The sequence below is a fragment of the Lipotes vexillifer genome, unplaced genomic scaffold (genome assembly GCF_000442215.2).
Source record: "Lipotes vexillifer unplaced genomic scaffold, Lipotes_vexillifer_v1.1 scaffold98, whole genome shotgun sequence".
Lineage (NCBI taxonomy): Eukaryota > Metazoa > Chordata > Mammalia > Artiodactyla > Lipotidae > Lipotes > Lipotes vexillifer.
Genome location: NW_006799611.1, coordinates 1,427,367 through 1,437,599, shown reverse-complemented (window position 1 = coordinate 1,437,599; position 10,233 = coordinate 1,427,367). Strand labels below are relative to the sequence as shown.

Genomic DNA, 10,233 nt, shown 5'->3' with positions numbered 1-10,233 from the left:
AAAAAAAAAAAAAAAAAAAAAAAAAAAAAAAAGTTCATTTTATTTGGCATTTAAAAATAATAAAAGTCATATGGGTGGTTGTGAAACTTCAAAACACACACTTGTAACAAGTGAAAGAGGTCACCACTGTGAGGTCAGTGTCCAGCCTTCCCACGTGATTCCCAGGTGAGCTCTCAATGGAGCCCAGCTGGGGTCTGGGCAGACAGTCAGGTTGGGCCCAGCAAATAAGCCAGAGACCCAGATCCTGTTACCAGGTCTGCAGTTCCCTCCAGAGGAGTCCTTTGTTTTGGGAAGGAGGCCAGTGCTGGCTGTTGGAGCTGGGGCAGTAGGTCACAGTCGGCCTGTTGGTAAAACGAACTTGACGTTGACTTTCAGAAGGCTGCTCTGGTGCTTCTTAAACAGCTCCTCTCTCAAGCTAGGATTGTCTTAGACCCTAAGGTGGGTTTGAAGCCTACAGTGGGAATCAAGGGGTCTTGGATGAGAAGAGAGGAGGAACAGGGGCAGGAAACTAGGCCAGCCCGGATGGCCACACACGGAGCAGGCAGGCAGTGAGGGCAACTTGAGGCACTAAATCTCCAGGACTCAAGGAGGGTCAGCCTCTCTTCTGCTCCACGGCACTCGGAGCTTGTCCTGCAGGAGCGTCTTGGTGGGAAGTAACCCCGTTCCCGAAGGCCACTTCTGACCAGCTATTAGAAAGCATGCTCATTACTCTCCTCATTTCTCTAGGGCTTTTCTTCCCAACTGGACAGTAAATTCCTCACAAAGACAAGCCACTGTCTCAGTACCTCTGCCTGCTCAGCAAACACAGCAGCTGCTGATTTACTAGGACAGGGGTCCCCAACCCCCTGTCCGAGGCCTGTTAGGAACTGGGCAGCACCGTAGGAGGTGAGCAGATGGGGAGCATGTGAAGCTTCATCTGCCGCTGCCCATCGCTCGCATTGCTACCTGAACAATCCCTCCCCCCAGCCCCCGTCCGTGGAAAAATTGTCTTCCAGGAAACTGGTCCCTGGTGCCAAAAAGGTTGGGACCACTGTACTAGGAGGGACTATGCACACTGACCCACTCAGATCCGGGGGACATGCTTAACAACAAAAATATGTTTTTAAACGTTTTCTCTTAGAGAAAAGTTTTGTATCTTTGCTTTAAAAAGCATATCGAAGAAAGGACAGAAAAATTTAGGACTATTTCTCACAGCTTTCAGAGAAACAAACACAGAAGTCATCAAAGAAAACTTTAACACATTTTTTTCCTGGGCCTTCATGAATCTTAAGAGACTAGTTGCCAGGGAAGGATTGATTCAACAAAGACCTGCTAGACCTGCTTTTTTCTGTCTCTTTTGTCTGGTTGTACAGAGTTTTGAAAAGCAAGAAGGGGCAAGAACTTTCAAAGGGCAGATTGGACCCTTCCTCCTCAGAAGTCAGCAGCTGGAAGAGATTATAGGTTCCCGGCTGCTGGGATGGACGGGAGTCCTGGCTTTAAGTTAGGGAGAGTTTCAGGATAGATTCCTTCTCCTAGGTCTATATTAGCATCACCTGGGGGAGACTCAAGACCAATTGATTCCCATAGCATACACCCGGGAATTCTCGTTTAACTGATCTGGGTGTATCAGAGCACTGATCTGTTTAAAGCTTTCTAGGCAATTATAGCCAGAGTTGAGAAGCAGTGTGTACCAGTGGTTCCCAAACTTTCCCACATCACCTGGGGATCATCTGAAAATTCTAAAGCCCACGCCACACCCAAGGCCGATGAAATCTCTGTGGGTGGGACACGGGCATCGGTAGCATTTGAAGCTCCTCGATGACTCCAACTGCAGACTAGTTTGGGTGGCACCAGTATATATACGTGAAAGGACAGACTAAGCTGTAACTGACAACAGCTGAGGATAAGGAGACCTCCTAACTATATCTAGATGCTTCTTTTTCTGACTTTTCTATTTTTTAAAATCTTGCTTTCATTAGGTGTTAAGTCTTCTTCATACAGTAATTAGCAATTTTAGTGCATATTTAGGTAGGGCTTGTCCAAATATAAATTGTATTTTTTAATTTCTTATAAAGCATAATTAAATCCCTCAGTCTCTTTGACACGTCTGAACAGGACTGGGGGAAACCTGCGGGTTTGGAAACTCTCATCAGGAACAACATTCTCCCTGGAGACAACGTCCTTGTTCTGCTGTGTCCTTGAACCTAAGCCAGAGTGCTGGCCCTGCACCATGCAGACCTCAAGTGGCTCAAGTGGCTCAAGTGTTATCAGGCCTTGACCTGCTTCACGGAGATACGTGGGCTGAAGAGCTCTGTGACCTGCTTGTCTGTGTGGAGCAGCTCAGTGACAGGCACTCCCTGTTCTGATGCTCGGAACCCATGAGGTCCCCTTTCGTGCTTCAGTGCAGTTTCGGGTGGGCCCTAGATTTTGTCCAAATCCAGGACATGGTTGCTCTCTGTGCAGCTCAGGTCAGGAGGTAAGGACCCCCAGTGCTGATCTGCTTTTTCTCTCTCTCCTAATGGTATTTCATCCCTTCTTCTTTTCCTAACAGCCTCTAAGGGGATGGAGACGTGGGCTGTACCCTCCCCTGCCACCCAGGCCCCACGCTGTGGGTCTGCAGGGCCTCTGAGAGCAACCTTACTCTCCAAAGGCCCTTCCAGTATGAATTACCAAACAAATGTTCTCATTTACTCAGTTATTTACATTTAGCTTTTTGACTCTTCATTCCTCTTTTATTGGGAAGGATGGAATGGCAGGGGGAGGCCTGGAAAAGCTGAACAGGGCAATGGGCAGTTATATTATACTGAACCATTTGGACCTACAAAGATGGCAGCTTCAGGTGGTGCAGCCTAAATAGTACATCACATGATACTGATACGATAAATAATACACAATTTTAAAGAAATCCTCATCATGGCATGACAAAGTTAGAAGACACAACTCCTAGCCTCCTAGGTTCCCACTTGCCCCCATATCTGTCAACTGACCCTGTTGGCCTCCACATGGTGCAGCCTGAAGGCCTCCCCTGTGCTCTCGTTCACCACGTCGAATTGGTGCCGGTAAGCCACGCAGATGAGGTTGTCACTCTCTTCTGATGGTCCATCTACCAAGGTCATCACCGAGGGAGAGTCGGACAGACAGATCTCCTGTGTGGTGGACAATGATGGAGGAGAAAGGGGTGAGGACAGAGCAGCCACCTTCGTATCAACCCCCCACTGCCCGCCCCCGTGCAGAAGAGTCCCCCCACCAGGCCCCTGCAGAGACCTGTGCTTGCAGGGGAGGCAGAGGTGGGAAAGGACGGGAGGGATGGTGCCAGACTTCTCCTACAGCCTGTCCTTGAGGCTCAGCCCTCTGTCCACTGCAGAGGGGAGAGGCCAGGAAACAATTTTACAAAAGCAATTCAACAGTGTGGCCTGTGTCAGCCTTCAGACTGTCGGTCCCGTCCTGTCATTTAATAATAATAGGAGCTAATGTTAACAGCTCCAGGCACTGCTCTCACTGAATCCTCATAACAACCTAATGAAGTAGGTAAGGCTGTTATTCTGTTTTACAGGTGAGGAGACTGAGGCTCAAAGGTCACATGACTTGCCTACGGTCACATAGTTTATATGTGGCAGAGCCAAGATCTGAATTCAAGAAACCTGACTTCAGACTTATACTCCATATAAATGCACATGCTCGGCATAAATACTCATTAAGACAGCTAAGCACTGTATGAGAAGACTAACACCTATTTAAAGCAAGATTGTAACTTGCTTTAACTGTTTTGCTATTCTGTCCCCTGGAATTGCATATTAGCAGAAACTGAAACGCATAATTCAGGCAGCTTTAACTCTAGGCAAAAATAACTTCTCAAAAAAAAAAAAACAACAAACTTCTCAGCTCACTTATGGGCCTACTCCGCCTTAGTGGCCAATGGTTGACATATTTGACACCTTAATGTACCATGGTTTTATTATAATTTTTTAATATGTTTTACTTATTTGGCTGCTCTGGGTCTTAGTTGTGGCACGCGGGTCTTCATTGCGGCATGTGGGATCTTTAGTTGTGGTATGTGGCATCTAGTTCCCTGACTGGGAATCGAACCCGGGCCCCCTCCATTGGGAGCATGGAGTCTTAACCACTGGACCACCAGGGAAGTCCCTGTACCATAGCTTTTAAAAACGCTAGAATGGTAAGATCGGGAAGGGCCTTGATGCTCCAGGAGGCTTCTCTCACAGGCTCCACGCTCAGCCCAGCAGCAAATCCTACTGACTCAGGCAAAGGGGCAGCTTTGTCCACCACACCTTTCCACCTGCCAAGGACCAAAGCTGACCTCGTCTCCTGCCAGGGCCCTGCATCAGCTTCTTAGCTGGACTCCTTATTCCACTCTTGGCCCCCTACTCTCTCCTCTGTCCAGTAGCCAGCATGGCCTTTTTAAAACCTGCCATTTCTCTGCTTCAGACCTTCCCATGGCTCCCCCTTTTGCTCGGTGTCAAAGCCAACGTCCTTGCAATGGCCTTCAGGGCCCAAGAGAACCTGGTCCCCATACACTGACCCCTGTCTGTCCCCTCGGCTGTAGCCGCCCAGCCTCTTGGCTGTGCCTTGAGCTGGGCCACTGGGCCCTCGCTGGCCGCTCCCCTTCTGCCCAGAGACCCTTTCCCCAGAGACCCTCATCACTTGGTCCCGTCTTTCATCTGGATCTCCCCTCAAAGGTAATCTTTTCTGAGAGGGCTTCTGAGATACCCTTTCTAAAACAGATCCCCTACCTCCCCGATTCATGATCCTCTGTTTCCTTACCCTACTTTACTGTTATCCTCAGGACTCATAGACTTATTGGCCTATTTCTGTTGTCCTGCAACTAGAAAGCAATCTCCACAAGAAAAGACATTTTTTTCTTGTTGTTCATTACTGTATCCCCAGGACCTAGAACAGCATCCTTTTTTTCCTCCTTCCAGTTTTATTGAGATATAATTGACATACAGCATTGCATAAATTTAAGATGTACAATAATGACTTTACATACATCATAAAATGATCACCACAGTAGTTTAGTGAATATTCATCACCTCATATAAATACAAAATAAAAGAAAAATAAAACAGAATTTTTTTCCTTGTGATGAGAACTCTTAACTTCCATATATAACATACAGCAGTGTTATTATATTTCTCGTGTTGTACATTACCCGCCTTGTACTTATTTGTCTTACAATGGGAAGTTTTTACCTTCTGACCACCTTCCTCCACTTCCTCCTCCCCCCACCCCCTGCCTCTGGTAACCATGAATCTGGTCTCTTTTTCCATGAGTTTGTTTTTGAAGTATAATTGACTTTAAAACTGTGTTAGTTTCTGGTACCCAACATAATGATTCTAAATTTCTATACATTTCAAAATGATCTCCACTAGGGCAGCATCTTTGGGTGCTCACTGGTATGAATGAGCTGGATGGAGTCAGAAAAGCTCTGTTCACCTTAGTCTTCTGGGGAAACCAGGGCAACAGGCGAGGGCTTCCTCAGTCAGTTCCTGAACGCCAGTGGGTGGCAGACTCTGGGTGGAAGGAGGGAGTCCGCCTCGTGACACCTTGGCCAGGAGCCAAGCGATCTGATGAGAAAACCTACCCTGATGTACTGGAATTCTTCAACAGGTGACTCGGACAGGGGAGATAACAGTGACATGCCAGTCACCCCGCTTGGCTTGCTATGTTTCCTCGTGACCAGAAGCAGTTTATTCCGAATGGCAACCACAATCCTCAGCTCTCTGCTATGGTGAGTGTTCATGGCATACAAGTGGCAGCCTGGGAAGAGAAATCAATGATGCTGAACACACAACGAGAGGTGGGAAGCCCCCAAGCTTTGACAATTTGGTAATACCTAAGAACCCCGGAAATTAAGCATAACCCAGTGAAATGACTAAGAAACGTTCCCGCCACTAGGCAAAGTGGGGACTTGAAATAAAAATTAGGTTGAATTACAGGACAATTAAGGAAGTCATGTTTCCTCTCTATTAGAGTTTGTGGACTTAGCTTCACACCCATTACATGATATGAACTAAAGTGAAGGGTGATCAGAGTTCCAGGAACCAAAGTCTAAAAGTCTCTTTTCACAGGTTTGCTCATAGAGCTTAACTCATTCCCAAACTTGTCAAACAAGACCTAGAATTTCCTTGAGTCCTCAACCTGCTTTTCTATCACTCAAGCTCTCTTAGGGAAGCAGTGACGCTACCTTTGTGATGTTTCCAAGTGAAAACAAATAAAATCAAACTCGCACTCATTTTTCTTTTCAGAAAAATCTGGGCAGTCTGAGAAAAAGATTAATTGGACGGAAACCACCAAAATATGAAGAATCGAGTCACCTTTGGTTTTTTCCAGCTTGTTTTCTCTGCAGTCATATTTGCCCTTCACGGCCTGCTTGCCCTCAATGCCCCTCTGCACAGCGCTCAGCCTGAAGACAAAGAGGCGGGCGTCTTTCCCTGGTGGGATAAAGCAGACAGAGGAGATGGATGGAAAAGTAAGACGACCTGGAAGAACTGAAAGGGTGGATTGTATAGGAAAACCACTGCTCGAGGAATCAGAATTTGAGGTGTTCCAGAATCCAGGAGCAACCCGGCATCGCCTTTATGTAATGATGCAATCGAGGATGCCCACCCCACCCCTTCTCTCCCTCACCATCCCCTCCTCAGAGGACATATGGGCCACCAAGGCCCCTGAGCCCTGGGCACCAGGAGAAGAAACAGCTGGCACCACTGATGCAGCCAGAGCCCCACGACCCTTGTGTCGGCTGCAGGCTACACTCTTCCCTTCCTCCCAGAAAACGTCACCTGGAGAGGAGTACCACCTTTGTCTGCTCTGAAAATCAGAAGGTCCAGAGCCTCCAGCACATGCATCTGCTTCACGGGCAGAGTTTTGTCAAACACTGGCACTGATGGAAGGTCATCTGGAAGAGAAAACCTGGTTACCCGATGCTGCAACCCAGCCCACACTTTCTAGAACCTACAAAACGTGCCTGTGGGTAGTTTTGGACCCCGGTTCTCCCTAGGTGAGGAAGGAGGACAGTTTCTAGAGCTTTCATAAGGGCTACCCAGAAAGTTCAAGCACTAGTCTCCTCTTAGCTCAGGGAGAAGACCTGGCGTTTCTTTCCCGAAGGCATTCACAACTCCACACAGGGAACATAACGGCAGGGCCCCTAAGCTGTATTCTTCTCCTCAATGTTCATCAAAGAAAAAGCAGCATCTCCCAATGCCAATTTTTGCTGGGATTATTCCAAAGAACTGAATACCAAGTTTTAAAAAATGCTAATAAGCTTAGCCATTTCTCTTGAGCATTTTCTGATTTTGTGTCATGTTTGAAATCACATCACATCTTAGGTTATTTTGCAGATTTCTCAAGAAAGCGAAATTAGAATTTCCTTTTGTATATAAAATAAAAACAAACTTCCTATTGCAACATGCCTTATGTCCGCGTCAATAGTAATTTACCTACACATTTTCAGTATTTCTCCATATAGGAATATGAAATCTCCTTTTTAGGCAAAAATAAAAGAAGAGAGAAATATCAATTATGTTTCCCAAATAACAGGAAAAAACTAACTTTAGTGGAAACGTTTGGGAAGACATCAGGTAAATAGATGATTAAAGACACTGAAGTTATACATAGGATTTGTTTTTACGCTTACTTACTGGGATCTTAAATTGCCAGCAATTACTTTGCTCCTGGGGGTCCCTTGGACGAAGAGGGCTAAAAGAATTAAGGCTGTTCCATAAGCAAAGGGTCTGTTCTGAGCTTGACACAGACTCAGGGCAAGGCAAAGACGTCCCAGGATGGTGTAGACATATTAGGCAGAAGTGTCTAGCTTATTCTTTACCTGCACTTTGAAGACACTTAGGTCTTCAAGTGTTCGGCTGTGGGTGTGGGTGTTTCCTTCATTGTAATTTAGGTGTGAGAGGCCCTGAGGATCTTGGCTCTTCCAGAAACCTGTCTGTCTGGGAGTTCATCCCTCCCTGGATGGTGCCCAGGAGGGAGTAGAGCTTTTATCATCCCACTCCTGCAGGCCTGTGAGAGCACTGTCTTTGTCAGAGCACAGAGCCTGCTAGGCTCTTATTAGACAGAGGGCTTGGCTCTAGTTGCCCTTCATGATCGGGGCTAGTGTAAATTCTGTGACAGCCCATCAAACACTTTCCTGCTCCTCTAGCCCAGGCCTTCCCAAGAGGATTGATTCTCAGGCTCTTTGTGCTTCTGCGGGGGCAGACTCAATTTTTCAAACCATGAGATGATCATTCCAGTACCCATCTCTATGTTTGACTAAGTGACTATGCCTGTTTCATTTTGTGAATGACAGTTCACATACACTGAGGGCTTCCTACGTGCCAGGTCTTAATGCTAAGTGTTTTATGTGTCATTTAATGTAGATTTCCCAATGACCCTACTAGGTAGGAACTTCTAAAACTCCCATTTAACAAATGAGGAACCTGAGGCTCAGAGGTGATAGAAAATTGTCTAAGCTCACGTCTTGAGCTTGCGGAACCCAAGTCTGTGCAAGGACAAAGTGTGAGCTCTTAGCCAGTGCTGTAGCCTAAAAACAGCACTGCATCCCTGTGGATTGATGGGGTGAGCACGGGAAAACTGTACCGTAAGGAATTAATGTGACAGAAGCACTTCATTTTACAGTTAAAACAGAGGGATACCATGTGGCTGCCTGACTATGTACAGAGTAAATTAGCATTTATTCTCCATCTAGTCTTTCTCAGGTGGCTAAACAGGTTTATATACAGCACAGGAAGGAAGGGAAGGAAAGGATATGAGAAAGTGACATGGATTCAATGACTATTTCATAACATGGTTTCCTTCTTGTAATCTCTTTACGAAGAAACAATCTTTTAGAGCTGGCTTTTCTATTACCGCAAAACCAAAACAAATGGTGATAGCAATATTTAATCAGTATTTAGTCTCCCTTCAGAGTAGGTTTTGCTACACTTAGAATGCAAAGAATCTTGATGTTTAATAGTGACCTTGAAAGGAGCAGACTCTCAAGGGGGTAAGTCTAATGAAATTAAGCAGAGGCTAATGGGATAGAGTAGAACTTGGAATGGAGAGATTCACTCACAGAGATAATTCGTAATACAATTAAGTGTAGACAAGAAAAAGGTAAACAAAGAAATAACAAGAGAATTATGGCTTTAAAGCACAACAAGGAATACAAAGAAAGCCTTAAGGGGTATTCTCTTTTTAGCAAAGGCAAACAGGGATGCATTACTGCATAACTAGGACATGAAATTAATAATCTGAGTAATACATCTAAGCTGGTGGTGGGTGTATATGACTACCACCTGTGTTAAGACAACGTCCCTCAAGTTTGAAAGAAAAGAATTTCCTGGCAGTCACAATAATCCTTGTATCTGACACTTCCATTACATTTTGGATACGTAAAGATGAAAATTTCAGAAAGGGACTTGGTAATCTTGGTTTGGATTTTACATTTACATAGAAGCAACTCAAACAGAATTTTTTTTTTCTGTTTTTAGTCAAGCCTTACAAATAGTCACTATGAAACATACTTTCTCTTTCCTAAAAAGGCAAACAGGTGGAATTTGACATTCTTTTCATAACAAAAATTTTCATAATTATTTGCCCAGGAGTATAGTCTTGGAAATCTGCATCAAGGTAAAGACAGTAACATTGGTAGAGTTTAATTTAATTTTAATAAAATGTAGTTGGTTTAGTGGAGAGAGCACTGGACAAGGAATCACCTCTGGGTTCTGGTTCCAGATGTGCCACTAACCAGCTGTATGGTCTTGGGCAAATCACATCATTTCTTTAGGCCTCCGTTTCTTCATCTGTAAAACTAAGAGACTAGACTAAACCCCTAAGGTTTGTTTTTTTAAATAAATTCTTTTATTTGGTTGCACTTTGAGCAAAATCTATAGATTTTGTTACCTTCTGGCAAGTTCATAGGGATAGAGTAATGATGATAGCGACTGTTTGATAAGTTACTGCTATGTGCCAGACGCTGCTTTAAGCACTTACAGGTAAGTAAGTAACTTCGTGTAGTGTCCGCATCTCTTCCCTTGCGGTTAGGATCATCATCCTCATTTTGTTTAGTTCATCATTTCCCATTATTATAAACTATTTTTTAGCTACTTAACAAATTACCCCCACTTTAGAGAAACCTGAAGCTCAGAGAGGTTTTCTTCAAGATCACAAAGATTTTCTAATTGTTTTATAAAAGTTTCTAAAATGAGGGCTTCCCTGGTGGCGCGGTGGTTGGGAGTCCGCCTGCCG

The 10,233-nt window shown here is 45.0% G+C and overlaps 1 protein-coding gene across 3 annotated transcripts in view; it reads right to left on the bottom strand.

Moving 5' to 3' along the window:
* Positions 1 to 10,233, bottom strand: part of GARNL3 (GTPase activating Rap/RanGAP domain like 3) — a 160,561-nt gene that overhangs the window by 17,471 nt on the left and 132,857 nt on the right. For all 3 annotated transcript variants that reach the window (XM_007471720.1, XM_007471719.1, XM_007471718.1), the window contains 4 exons: positions 6,794 to 6,892; positions 6,312 to 6,428; positions 5,579 to 5,754; positions 2,967 to 3,125 (listed from right to left, as the gene is read on the bottom strand). In XM_007471720.1, coding sequence (XP_007471782.1) covers positions 2,967 to 3,125; positions 5,579 to 5,754; positions 6,312 to 6,428; positions 6,794 to 6,892 — 551 coding nt within the window. The remainder of the gene's footprint in view (positions 1 to 2,966; positions 3,126 to 5,578; positions 5,755 to 6,311; positions 6,429 to 6,793; positions 6,893 to 10,233) is intronic.